The sequence below is a fragment of the Delphinus delphis genome, chromosome 6, assembly GCF_949987515.2.
Source record: "Delphinus delphis chromosome 6, mDelDel1.2, whole genome shotgun sequence".
NCBI classification, from domain to species: Eukaryota; Metazoa; Chordata; class Mammalia; order Artiodactyla; family Delphinidae; genus Delphinus; species Delphinus delphis.
In genome coordinates, this window is record NC_082688.1 from 89,059,731 (window position 1) to 89,074,777 (window position 15,047).

General features: G+C 42.7%; 1 protein-coding gene across 2 annotated transcripts in view; it reads right to left on the bottom strand.

Annotated features, from left to right (window-relative positions):
• Window positions 1-15,047, bottom strand: part of FAM120A (family with sequence similarity 120 member A) — a 104,914-nt gene that overhangs the window by 54,459 nt on the left and 35,408 nt on the right. For both annotated transcript variants that reach the window (XM_060015031.1, XM_060015030.1), the window contains exons 4-5: window positions 11,065-11,193; window positions 10,206-10,302 (exon numbers count right to left, since the gene is read on the bottom strand). In XM_060015031.1, coding sequence (XP_059871014.1) covers window positions 10,206-10,302; window positions 11,065-11,193 — 226 coding nt within the window. The remainder of the gene's footprint in view (window positions 1-10,205; window positions 10,303-11,064; window positions 11,194-15,047) is intronic.

The following is a 15,047-nucleotide window of genomic DNA, read 5'->3' on the forward strand; positions in this document are numbered from 1 at the left end:
CTACTGGTGCCCCCACGGCCACACCGTCTCTTCCTTAGGTTTCTTTTAAAAACAGAACAAAACCAAGCCTAGAGCTACCTCAACGCGAACGTCATTTATCAGGAAGAGTGCTTTTCTAACTTCAAAACCTGAGGGACATCAGGTGAGAAACACACAACCCATAAACCACTACCAACTTGTCAAGAAAAATAAACACACATTTAATTTAACTAAAAAAAATAATAAAGTGCCCCAAACCCTCCCTCTCATTCTTTGAAAGGAAACTCCCACTGATTCCTAACCTGAGGCTCCCTGAGCCAATCCAGTCCTGGGCCGCAAGGACACTGGGAGGGAGCACTGAGGCTTGGGCCGTTGCTCACTTCTTACTACCCCACAAGACTCATGAGCCTCAGAAGCCATGATCTGTTGGAAGATCCCATCTCAAGCGCCTGGTGCTCAAGTTGGAAATGCCATAGCTCGCACGAACAGGAAGCTTGGCCCAGCTTCCACTTTCCACTGAACAGAGATGGCTGTGGGACAAACAGCTGGGAATGGTGATGCTGGCACATGTGCATGTGGGGCTGGTGTCCCATCTACACACTTGTCCACACGCTCACATACACACAAATGTTCACCACACAGACACATGTGCACATTTGCCTGCACTCACACACACAAGGAGACATTCCTTATCAAACAGTAAGTCCATGAGTTATGAACCTCTGAGTGTGAGATACGGGATGCCGTAACTGAAAGTCCCTTCTCAGGTGATTCTGAATTTTAGCCAGATTTTGGGTGAAAGAGTATTATGAAATCCACTTAAGCTCTAATGCTGTAACTTAAATCACTGTAAAAAGTCTAGTATACAATTCCTTGTAGCTGACCTGCCATACTTAACTTCAGAGTAATAAGAATGAGAGACTGGACTCTTCAATTATGCAGCAGCATTCAAGTGAAGATGAACATTTATGTTTCACTCTATTTTTGGCCATTATATGCTACAAAATTCCTGAAAGCACAAACTTTCCTTAAAAAAAAAAAGCAAGAAAAAACAAAAAGAAAGAAACCTCCCAAAACAAAAACACACACAAAACTATAACTTAAAAGCAAAGATTTCCAAGGAAAGAACATTTTCTAAAATCATATTTCAATCCCTGACCTCAAATAAACCTTTGAGAACCCACAGGACTAGTTACTATTCTATCATAACCTAGTCTATTAAGTGAATTAATTTGTCTACATTTCTCTGATGGCTGCAGAAATGCCTAATAAGCGAGGGCCTGCCTCTGCATACTGCATGCCTTCTTATAAATCAGTTCTTGTTCTCAGTGCCCTCGTGCAGCTAAGCAGAGTCATTGTCTGTCTTCTGTGTGACAAGGACATCTTTCTCAGAATTGACACCAGTTCAGAGTGGAGATTAACACCACCAGTTTCTCATTCTCTTCCTTTCACAAATACTTACTAAGAGAGGTAGGCCTTTGTTAGAAAAGTATGCAGAATGAAGACAGATGAAAGGGAAAAAAGTATTTAATTAGTATTTGAAAAATATTTTCATAATTTAAAAATATTTAAATATTAAAGACTTTGAGAATAAGAGAAAGAAAGCATGCATTGCAGCCCTTACGGCTGTGCTTAGTTAGCTGTGAACTCTCATAGATAAGACACTCTGTGCAGTATCCACTCCCTTGAATTACTTACTGTGCCTGTATGAAGCTAACCAGCTTTTCTCTAAATTAAAATACGATTAAAAGAAGGAATGGTGTTAACCAAAAACTCTACTGAGAACTAGCCACCCCTACCCCTACCTAACAAATATTCATCTATTACTGGGCATGTTACTGTGAAGATGTTACATTAAACAAACAATGGTAACAAAGTAATATTTTTTTAATTCTATAATTTAGATGGGTGCTGATGCATGACTTAAGTGTTACACAAAAAACATAGCTTTGAAAATTTAAAGAATAAATAAACCAATATATTCCCTACCACCAACACTAGTTTTCAATGCTTGCAAAAAAACAAAGCAAAATTTTCAAACTATGTTAACCATGTTGACATATTTACTCAATACCAATACTCTACAGAACTTAAGGTACAAAGTTATATGGAGAATTTTACATAATTTGTTTTCATCCTCTCCCAAACGAATAGCTTTCGAAGGCAAGCTAGTGTGGGGGACAGTGGGAACCAACAGGACACTGGTGTGGCCTATGAAGCCTGGTAGGCCGGGCATAGCCAAGGAGGCATGGGGGCTTTTGGGAAGGAGGAGACAGAAATCATCCCAGCTCTTAGAGGACTGAACCTTGTCAGTTCCTAGTGAGTACCAACTCCCAAGAGCTCAGAGCTGGGGCAGCTGATGCCCACCTGGAGCCACAGTGCTGGCAAGGCCCCACAGGAAGAGTCAGAGGCCACTGTCCAGGAGAGAAGCCCTCACAATGGAAGGCTAAGTGTAGGGCAAATTAAAGTAAGATCATGAATAAAGCAAGTAGGCACCTGAAAGAATTATGAGCAATGAAAAAACTTAACCTAGGGAAGCACATTTCAGGTTAATATGTCAATAAATAAGACCTTTCTGAGAACTAGAGCTGTTCAACAATGACAAGGGCTGCTTTGACTGCTTGACGGTTGGTGTAGGAATATACCATGGTCAGGAGGTATCCTGGTGCTTACACAGCATCCCTGGTTATCCAAATCTCTTCTGTCCTTGAGTTTGGATAGCATGTGTGGACCTCAAAGGATACAGTATTATTCAAATCCACGTGACACCTGAGTCTAGAAGAGCAAGAGTCTGAATAGTGAGAAACTTATCCCAAATTTTATCCAAATCTATTAAATTCCTGAGTTCACTTAATCAGGTTTGAATCGTAGGCGTTAAATAGCAAAAGAAAAGAACTCTTAAATTTCATTCAGCCACCTACATGGTTTTATAAGCCTATGATAAATCAAGACAAAGCAGTTTCTGTCCATCTGTGAATTCTAAAAAGCACAACCTAAAAGAAAAGTCTAAAGGCCTTTATTTGGAAGTCACTGATAAACTGAACTAGCAGTCCCCTTCTGTCACTGAATACTGAGAAGCCACCAACAGACCTGATGACAAGCTGTGCATCTCAGGAAGACACACCTTGCAGTCTTTTAAACCAGACAGCAACTGAAAGGAGATGTATTTTCAGTTCTTCTAAAATGACCAATTTTCAGGTTTTTTAAAAAAATGACCTTTCAAAAACCCTTAAGACCAGACAACCTATAGCACTGCATACCACATCAACTGAAATAAACTGACTAAAAACTGAATGAAAGGCCACAGGAACAGACTGAGAGAATCCACTAATCTACCCAGGAATCAAGGAGAAAGAATAAGTGGACTTCCTATTTAACATGATAGCATCTTAGCTTCTCTTTGGCAGCATCTATTCTGTCAGACCCCTGGGGGCTTGACATCAATGCCATTTGCATTAGCTTTAAAAAGATAAAAATTGAAAAAGATGAACATGCACACATCTCAAAAACAGCAAGTACAGTATGACAGGTACAATACAGCATTTAGTTAAAAATCAAAACACTATGACTTATTATTCCATATATGAGGTAAGGAACTATAAAAACCATTAGAGGGGGACAGACATGACTTTTAGAAAAGCCTAACGTAGGGCTTCCCTGGTGGCGCAGTGGTTGAGAGTCCGCCTGCCGATGCAGGGGACACGGGTTCGTGCCCCGGTCCGGGAAGATCCCACATGCCGCGGAGCTGCTGGGTCTGTGAGCCATGGCCGCTGAGCCTGCGCGTCCGGAGCCTGTGCTCCGCAACGGGAGAGGCCACAACAGTGAGAGGTCCACGTACCGCAAAAAAAAAAAAAAAAAAAAAAGAAAAGCCCAATGTATTTCTTTAAAGACATTTGTTAAACCTGTTTAGTGCGTACCCTAATGCTCATGATACTATCCTTTGTATTTTTCAGTTACATTTAAAGCTTTCCATAATAAGAAAATTTAAGCAAAAACCTTGGAAAGAGTGGGTTTAGTAGTCAAAACTATAAGAATGAATATTATATAACTTGCCAAATTTCAAAAACTTATTAGTAGAGTAGAGCAACAGTATAATATCATATACTTGGTGACAAAAATTTTTTAAAGTGATCATTATAACAGTAGAAAAACTAAAAATATTCTAGTGATGACTACAGAACATGGTTAAGTAGATTACAGCACATCCCCACTGTGGAACATTAGACAAGTTTTAAAAATACTAAGGCAAAAAAAAAAAAAATACTAAGGCAAACCTTTGTGAAGTTACAGGGACGCTCCAAAGGCACACTGTTGGGTGGGAACAGGGCAAGTTGCCTTATAGTATGTACAGTCAGGCCCACTATGGGTCCTGCGGCCTGGCTACAGCCAGCACTTGCAGCAGGAGGCCTGTGCCACCCCTGCATAGTGAGCCTGGGCGCATGGACGATGGCAGGTGGACGAGGTCCTGAGGGCCATGTCACCTGGCGTAGGGTAGCAGCGACGCTGAGGAGTTCAACAGTTCAAGCAACAGGAGCAGCGTGGGCAGCGTTCTGATCTCTCTCACTTCTGCTCCCCAGACACATGTGTACATGCCATCACCCTCTATTCTAGGCAGGTCACACTATGGACTCTGCATGACCTCTGTGTCCCACAGTGGACCCGAATGAGTGACCTTGGGTCCTGGAGACCTAACAGCCTCTTCTCATCAGCTGAGGAAGCCCAGCAGGTGCCACATCCTTCTTCACAGACTGTGTCTTCATGTTCAGGGGGGGACATTTCCTGACCATCCCCTCTCATGCTGGGAGTGTGTGTTGTTGGGGAGGTAGAGATGTATTTTCAAAAAGACTGTCAACACAACCTAGAAGCCCAGCAACAATCAACAGAACAGTTTGGTGAGCACTGTGCAGACTGTGTAGCCTCAGGAACCCGCCTTCTCAAGACACCAGAAAGTGATGCCTTCCAGTAAAGCCATGGCTCAGAATGAGGGCCCACTGACTGGTCCTTGCTTCTCCCTTACACTTGAAGATGCACCTTTCTGAGCCCTGGTCCCAAGAGCCATGGTCCAGGAGCACCAACTACGGAGTCTAATTGTTCCTGTTAAGACAGTAGGCATTTATGTTCTCTTGTAGATGGGTCACCAGCGGTTGGCACTGAAGTTTGCCATCTGGCATTTTGTGAATCAGGATCCTCTGACCCAGTCAGGTAGAACGTGGCCAGCCTTGGGGGCCTGTCAGGACACAGGCTGATGCAGGCCCCTGAGCTGGGCAAGCCCGTCCAGATAAAACACCCATGGGGCCTCTCTGCCAGCACCTAGGAAGTTTCTATAGCCAGAGGTCCTTTCTTTGTGGTCACTATGTAGAATTTGTTCTTTGCTTTAGCGGTGACAGCTCCTATTTCAATATGGTTCTCTTTGCACAATTCTCTATTATTTGTTCATGCTGGCCTGCTGCCCTGAGGGCTCCCTTAGTCCCCACCAGACCCCTACTCCTCTGTGCTCCAAGGGACCGGGGGTCACTATTACCTCCAACCTTCCTTCTACCTTCATAGCCCCCTCTCAGCTTTCATCATCCACCTAAAAGTTTAAGCATGTTCAAAGTTCCCTCCCATTTCAAGCCCCACCCTTTATGGAAGCAATTGGAGGTGGATTTGGAGGACTGGTGCTGGCCACCTACCCCACCCTCTTCCATATTTTACAGCACAGAAGAAGCCGCAAAGCTAAAAAACTATTTCTCCTAGGATCCCTTGCACCTCGTTGAGGATCACGCAGGCACCCGCACCTGCACGGGGTCTGGGAGCTGTGAGTGCCACAGAAGTCTCCCCCTCACCTCTGCTGACAATTGTTCTTGCCACGACTCCTATTTTGGCTGCTGCACTGCTCTCCCTGTGCCCCCAGCTCCACCTCCTTTCCCTGATCTGAGGTACACCATCTCAAGACCTCCATACAGAGGGCCCTCCACAGAAAACCTCCCCAGGGCATCCGACCTACTTCCGCTGCTCCAATTAGTACTCAGGGTACACACACAATAAAGAAAAGCAAGGGGACCATTAATACAAAATTCAGGGTGCCGGAATACAGGGGAACATGACCAGGAAGAGACAGGGATAGGGCTCTGATACTAGTAACATTCCACTGATGTTTGTTTTATTTACTGTACAAATATACTGTGTGTATGATAGTTTCAAAATAATTTACTGTACAAATATACTGTGTGTATGAGAGTTTCAAAATAATTTACTGTACAAATATACTGTGTGTATGATAGTTTCAAAATAATTTAAGTTTTTACAATGAAAAAAATCTTTCAGTGAGCTTTCGCGGTCCAAAGTGTAAGTCTAAAATCTAAGGCCATGCATGGCCCGACAAGCATCACCTGACCATTCCTTCCCTTGCTTTCCTGTGCTCCAACCACATTCTTCTGTTTCTTCTACATCCTGTCCTCTCACCTCAGGACCTTTACACATTCTGTCTCCTCTGCACATATACTTCCTCTCTATCGTCGTCTTGCTAAATTCCTACTCTACACTCAAACCTCACCTAAACATTAATTTAATTGAACAGAACTAAACACTGGTTTAATCAAGTACTGTTTTAACCGGGTTGGTCTTCCGTGACCTTCCTGTTCACATTCCTGTATGATTCCTCGTCTCAATCACCTACAAGGGCGAGGATGACATCTGTCTTGTCTACCACCCTGTCCAACACTCAGCATAGTGCCTGGCAGGAAGTGAATACATCAAAGGCTCATTTACGTTTTTCAAAAAATTAATAGACTATTTTTTGAGCAGTTCAGCTTTACAGAAAACATAAGCAGAAAGTATACACCTTGCATTAGTGTGCTACATTTGTTACAACTGATGATCCAATATTGATGCATTACTATTAACTAAAGTCTATAGTTCACAGTAGGATTCCCTCTTGGTGTTGTGTATTCTATAGGTTTGGACAAACTTACAAGGACATAAATCCAGCATTATAGTATCATAAGGAATATTTTCACTGCTCTAAAAATCCCATGCTTTGCCTATTTATTCCTCTCTCACCCTCAAACCCTGGAACCCCTGATCATCTTAATGTCTCCGTAGTTTTGCCTTTTCCAGCATGTCATATAGTTGGAATCATACAGTATGTAGCATTTTCAGGTTGGCTTCTTTCACTTAGTAATGTACATTAAAGGTTTCTCCATGGGTTTTCATGGCTTAATAGCCAATTTCTTTTCAGCACTGAATAATATTCCATTGCTTGGATGTAGCAGTTTATTTATTCATTCACCTGGTGAAGGATATCTTGGTTACTTCCATGTTTTGGCAATAATGACTAAAGCTACTATGAACATTCATGTGCAGGTTTCTGTGTGAACATAAGTATTCAACTCCTTTGGGTAAATACCAAGGAGCAGGATTACTGGATCTTGTGGCAAGAGTATGTTTGGTTTTGTAAGAAACTGCCGAACTGTCTTCAGAGTGGCTGTACCATTTTGTATTCCCACCAGCAAGAAATGAGAATTTCTGTGCTCCACATCCTCACCAGCATTTGGTGGTGACAGTGTTCTGGATCTTAAGCTATTCTAGTAGGTGTGCAGTGAGAGCTCATCTATTTTTCACTGAGGAAGGCCAAGAGGACACAGTGCATGTTTCTTCAGACTAACAAGGCCTCTGTTTTATTTGCACAGCTTTCCACAAATACACTAGGATTAGTTCACGCCTACAGAGTCCACGTTCACAGACCTGAGGCGGGCCTCTAACATCTGTTATTTGTTATTTTTAAATTCTGCCAATGATTTTGGAGCACAGCTAAGGTTTAAGAACTACTTGTTCAACCAGGAAGCCAAATATTGCTGACAACTCAATTCTGACATATCTTACATTTAGACTGCAGATTCTCTGGAGATGGTGGACACTAAGTGCTATGATGGAAAGGAAAAAATTATAATCATATCTAGATTCCCCATTCCCAACACAGTGTTTCTGATACAGTAAATGCTTGAAAAATAATATTAATCTCACCTGTAACATTTTAAAAATCTATCTAGTAGATAATTCAGAAATATACATATATACAGATAGGTATTATATATTAAATATCCATAATCTATAATACGTTATATAATATAGATAATTTCTGGGAGTTCATAGTACAAAAACAGCATGGGCTGGAAAAAATTCTTTTTCCACCCTGAAAAAGACCATGCACTATGCAGACCAGGCCTCCCAGCAACGGGACAGGGAGCATGTGCACTTCCTTTGTAAATTCCACACCATCCAATAACAGTATGGAGATCTGAGGTTTTTTTCTCAATGCTGCAGAGAACCACAAACTCAGAAGGAAAAGCATGGAAGACACAGCAGTCACCCCCCAACGCCAGTCCACATGGGGTCTGGCCAGGAAGGTTTTTCTTTTGAAAATACAGAACCCTGAGGCCAATTAGGCTTCTGAAAACTGTTCTGTGGTAGAACCTAAAATTCTAGCCAGATTTAGAAACCTCTGGGTAGAGTCAACTCTCCTCATTTTTCTGTAAGATTTCTTCAAAACTCTACACATATTCCAGTTTCTAAAATGATTAATACAGACAGGGTCTAATGAACAAGAAAGTTATTTTCCAATATTGGTTCTTCAAAATTCTGGATGTGTTTTCCTGTAGAATAATATAATGAACTATGGTTGGAAAAGACCACTTATGACCTACCTATTACTTATAAGAATATTTTTGTGGAAACTATGTCTTAGGTTCTCACTTGGGATGCCAAGAAAGTATTTCCCCAACTCAGTGTTGCCTCTTCTACGCTCTTGATTTCCGTTTCAGTCATCACTCTCCATTTAGTGGGTCCCTAACAGCACATATAGATGAAATCAATGAGCACTTTCTCCAGATACTTTTATTTCTTTATACTTATCAGAAAAAAAAACAATAAAAGTGATTTTTACATTAATCTGTTTCTGCTGGCTCCAAATTATGTGTATCTAACCTGAAATAAACCTTCCTTCCCAATCTTGCCTCAACCTCTCTCAATTTCATCCCAACATTCCAGGCCATACACTGAACTCTACACTGCCCCAAACTTCCTGCCCTGTTGTAATTCTGTGACTGTGCTTTGTTAAGTCCCTTGCTGTGCAATTCAGATTACTGCAACAGTCAGAAGCAATGGGAAATGCTTTATAGAAGGATTTGTAGGTAGTTATCACCTACATTAACCTGCTTGAAAACATCACCCTAAATACCCCAAATTCTTTACCAATTACACCACTGTTGTCCATAAATCACTGAGTGAAAGTGAATTCTAAGAGTATTGACTTCATTTATAAAATACTTACCTCATAATGTCCTTTGATGATTTAATAAGAACATGAAAGCACTTTATAGAACAGTAAATATTTTTAAGAAGTTCAAACTTAAACCTAATTTAAAACTCACCTTCCTCTTCAGAGCATCTTCCAAACTGTTATCAGCTCAGATAAACGCCAAATGTTAAGTCAAGTGTCTTTCTCTATCCTTTCTCTCCCCACATTTTCCTTCTCTTTAAATGTTCTAGTCCCAAGTATACTATAATGAATGTTTAAAGTACAATTGTCATATGAGGACTAGAATGTCACTACAGACCATCTCAGGAACATGACTTCTTTCATTATATGAAATAAGCACAACTGAAACAACGGTTGGCAATATGATTTCTCATAGCTTTACTGCTTTGGAACCTAAGAAAGGCAATCTCACTCAGGAAGGAGGTTGGTATTTAGGGTTAGTGCTTTACAACCTCCCATGAGATATTCACTATCAAGCAGCCTTCAGGCAAACAGTTTATAATTGTTTTTTATTCCCCAATTTCAAATCTCTGAGTGAAATTTGATATTTTGCCAAAAAAGGCAACAAGAGGAGACACAAATCCACTGCATTTATGAAGGCACTTATAGATCCAGAGGGTCTTCTATGTCCTTGGTGCTCTCTGCAAGAGGACACCTCACAGACAGAGATGTCAGCATCACCGTCATCTGCTAGCCTTGGTCCTCATGGCTGCCTGCTCTTCTCCTCCAGTCTCATAAGTTTTCTCTTGCTCTTCAACACTTTCAGGAATTACCACTGAGTCTGCCCAGGAAGTTCTGCTATACTTATTTGTATAACTATAGAAATCTCAATTCAAAAGAATAAACCAACAAGGTTACTGGGTGAATATTTAAATCTCTTTGGTTATTGCATGGTCAGCATCCATCACAGAGGCTTTGAGTTACTTACCTAAGTAATGTGGTGGGTGAAATGCCATAGGCTTACTAGTCGCTGAATAATATCCAATTGCTCTCTTAAATCGAATAACTTTGTCATCTGTTCTAGACTGAAATAAACGCAGGAAAACCTTTGTAAATCAGTATGCCACTGGCCATGTGTATTAATATATTTTTATAATTCAGCACATGTATAATAATCTTCAGCCTTTCAAGCTAAATGAGAGTTCAGAAATGACATTAAAATCTTCAAGGAAAATCAACAGATTATCATTAAAGAAACAAATCGAACATTCATTCTCTTAGAGCAATGCACTTATCAGAGTCTGACATGGCAGTCAGGAGACCTGAGTTCTGGGATGCAGTCCTCCAACTTTTCCTTGGCCAGGTCTCTGGTGCTACCCAGAAAGGTTTTACTTTTCATCTCCAGCAAGTGGGGGAGCAGTTTTAGTTCTTCAGAGAGCAAACAGGAAGTCACACAAACTTCACCTCTTCTACTAACCCTGACCCCCCTCACATCCTTACTTTCCAAAAAAGGAAGAAGAAATCCCTGATCATCACCTGAAGGGATGGACAAATCAGAGGTCCACAATTCCATTTGATTCGCCTGTCTTCTTAGTAGAAATCCCATTAAATTATGATGGCAAATCTAGGAGCAGCAGAGACCTTACCATTCATCTACCTCAATCCCTCCTCTGTGCAGGCCGGAGGGGAGGCTGGAGGAGCTAGGTGAGGTGCCAGCCCTCCTGGCTGGCAGAGGCCTGACAGCTGGGCAAGCACTCCTGGACACGGCTGGTGTATGCCTCTCAAACCCCTTCCAAACCCAGCACACACCATAGCACAAAGCGCTACCCAGGAGCTTGTATTTGTACCTGAGAATGCTGGAAAACATCTTTAGCTATGGCATCCAAGTCCGAGGTATCCTGGATGTTGCGAACGTAGTCAGCCACAGCCTTGATCACCACATCACATGGTGGCAAGACCAGCTGGTGGGCCCGGACCTAAGGAGACAAGCACACGTGTCAATACACTAATTCTAAACACAGGCCCAGAAACTCCAGGTGATGTTTCCGTTCTAAGGGCCTGATTATTATCAATTTGTGATTTCTTGGCCCCAAGACTTTGGTGGTCTGAGAATCAAGCCCTGGATCTCCCTTTCAGTTGTTGAACTATAACTCAGCTGCTTCAACCTGGCTAGGTAAAAGAGCGTCTGACAGCCTTCCATCACTTCTGGGATGTCTGCAACCTGCTCATGTGAGCACAGCACAGAGAAGCCCTGGGCCACAGATGCTTCCTTTCTTTTGACACCAGGCAGCAGGAGGCTGTGCTGGATGAATGCAGCCCCAAGCACCTGAGACCTCTGCAAAAAGCCAAGGTAAGCTCTGAAGGGGAGGACAATGGTATCCCTGACTGCTGAGGGACATGTCTGGTGAAAGACACACGGAATAAAGTGTAGGAGTATTTTCTATCCAAGAACAGTTGATACCAGGAAAAGGTAAGTAAGCAAATTTTTTTAAAAAAGGTTTGTTTTGGACTTTTTCATGAAAACTAAAAGAAAAAAGATACCTTAATTTAACAAAGTTAAGGTATGCCCATGTTCTTAGAAACAAAGATGAATCAGGTACTAACTCTGTTTATAAAACTTTTTTTAATTGAATGACAGTATGAAATGACATTTTATTTCCTATTTAGTCACAAAGATCATAAAGATAAAAAAGATGGCAAAAACATCTAAAGGCTTTGTGTTTCCAGAGCTGTGCACTCCTGCCCACCACACCTATGAATGTGGTACGTTACACGGCAGGAGGGGGTAGGTTGGCTGTCTGCTAACCTCAGGCCAAGCCTGTTACCCTGGATTATTCAGATGGGCCCAATGTCATCATAGGACCCTCTAATGTAGAAGGGAAGGCAGAGGAGCAGGTTTCACACATGAGGTAGAGCAGGATCCATCGGCCATTGCCAGCTTTGATGATGGAGGAAGGGCCATGAGCCATGGAACGTAGCACCTACAGATGCTGGAAAAGGCAGGAAACTCTCCCTGGAGCCTCCGGAAGAAACATTCTCCCTGGCCCTGCTGATACCTTGATTTTAGCCCAGTGAGACCCACTTTGGTTGTGACCTCTAGAACTGTAAGATATTATTTGCTGTTTTAAGACACCAAACATAAATAAATAAAAAAGGAAAAAGGGAAAGAAAAAACAAAAAATATTAAGAAATAGAATGGAAGAACTTCTGGAAAAATAGATATTTATACTATTAGGGTATCATCATGCAAAGTTTCAGATGCACATGAGTATATTCAATTTCTCTTTAGAAAAGCAATGGTTTTTTTTTTTTTTTGGCTGTGCCGCACAGCATGCGGGATCTTAGTTCCCCAACCAGGGATCAAACCCGCGCCCCCTGCAGTGGAAGCACAGAAACTTAACCATTGGACCACCAGGGAAGTCCCAAGCAATGGTTTTCTTCTGAAATAATGTTTTCTATGTTTGAAAATGTTAGCTGCTCTGTCTCCTAGGGAAGCATTTATCTCCTTGCTCTGGTCAGTGTTTGGTGAAGGTAAATCCCATCACAATGAACTCCAGGGAACTAGTAAAATGTCTGAGGCTGCAGACCACGAGCACATTCCTAGAAACCCAATTCCCCCTCTGCAGAACGAAAAACTACTGACACACACACGCCTCATGAAGAAGAGGTCCCTGGAACAGTACGTTCCAGCCAGTCTGGGAGAAATGGAAGTTCTGTCCACTCCCCAACTTTTGGGGTGTTTAATAGTCCCACAGCCATGACAGGGAGGAGGGTCAGCTGGTGGCAGCCCCAGGAATGAGGAGTCAGGACAGAAACCCTGAGCTGTCCTACCATCGACATTTCCCCCCTGGTGAGCACATTCCACAGGGAAGGGGACAGCCTTGGCTGAGGAGAGTCTGCAATGGCCAGTGGCCTCCAGGCCCTTGGACAACCCCCTCTCTGGGCCTCGACTTTCTGTCTCTAACTACAGTTTGAGACTAGTTGCCCAAAGAATTCCCCCTGGCAGTCTGAAAGCCTAGGGTTACCTCATTATGTTGCATACAGTACTGGAAAGGCCGGCCACTGTAGAAGGAGTTTATATATAGAACAAATGACGATTAACATGGTTAGAACAGAATTTACTGGGTACATAGATGTCCAAAATATGAAAAGGGCTTTCCTCCAGCAGTTGGGAGCTAATGTGGTAGTGCAGGCAGCCTCTCCCAGCGTGTGCACCCTGACACCGGGACACCACAGACGACTGGGCAGCCGCATACCGTCCCATCCCACCTCAAGTGAAAATGACAGAGTCTGTCACTTTGGTTCCTGTGGATATCCTCGTCTTCACTACCCCCACCCCCCACAACACTAAGGCTATAAAATCCTTGAAGTGAGCAGATCCTATAATTAGAGGGCCCCTAAATCCTTCTGAGAGGCTAATGACCACCACCCTGAAACGGCATCCTTTATAATTTCCCATGGCCCGGACTCCTCCCTCATGCCCCACCACCCCGCGTTCCCCCAGCTTCATTCCTAATCCAGCCTTCCAAATCCAACTCAGGGTGAGCACCCACATCTTCCTCTGAGACTGTTGGTGCTACTGCTCCCAAGCTACATCTTGGCTGCTCTTTAAATGCAAGTGATTATAAAAACAAAGTTTCACATAATATCACTGCTGAAGCAGAAGAACCTGATCCACTTCACTGCCATTTGGAAAAGAGCAAAGCGAAAGGATTACAAATCTTGGCAATTTTCAGGAAGAAAACTACAAACCTGATTTGATCGACATTCACTTGTGGGTAAGGTATCATTCTAGAAAATAAGAACACGGAGCTGCTCCCCAGGGTCTTGACTTCAAGATGCTCACATTCTTATTGGAGAAAAAATGCTCACCAGACTCCAACAGGGCCCTCAGAGGACACTCTGGAGGACTCATGGCCCAGCGGAGGAGGGAGAAAGGCTTCTGCATCCTCTGTGGTTCTCAGAGCGCAGGCCCTGAGATCCAACCCAGTGCCGTCTTGCAGCCCCCAGACCAACGAAAAGAGTTGTGTGAGGGAGCTCTGGCGGTTTGTTGTAGGAAGCCCTCCAACCACTGAATCACTGAACATATCCTGAGGACTAGTATCTTCTAAAGGAGTCAAGAGTAAGGAAAACATTTAAACACCACAACCGTTATGGCTATGCCTTGAGATTCTTTAAAAGTTATGACGTGTATCCATATCTTGTATACATTTGCCTGAATACAGCTGTGAAAAGGATGCTAAAATGCAATTAATCACAAACAATGCTAAATGTGAGCTCTGCAGGGGGAAACTTATGCAGATATACTGAAGGATTTAATGGATTTGAATTTAAAGTATTTAAAGTATTAAGTGTCAACAAAGAAAAATTCCATCACTGTTTTATGAGCAAGGGTCACCAGTAGGCTCACAGGGAAAGGAGGGCAGGCCTGGGCTCCCTCCTGCAGAAGTGTCTGCATCCAGCTGGGGCTGTACTGTCCTGTGATTGAGTTCTTCTAGACTATATGCCACACACTGCTCTCAGCATGCATCACTTCATTTAATCCGCAAAACAATGCTGTGAGGTGTACTCTTAAATGTACTCCCCATCTGACAGAGGAGTTCATTCAGGCACCCATATGAGCCAACGAGGTGAGTAGCTGGGCCACCGCCTGACCTGCAGACTGCACACCTGGCCACCACACTCTGGTCTAGTCGTCTCTAAATTATGCCTCTTTTAGCATTAAATGTCCTTTTCTATGAAATGATGGTAGACAGCGAGTTCCTTTTTCCTCTAACATTCTTATTTAGAATAATTAAAAGTTGGTAACACAACAGTAGCCCTCCCAACT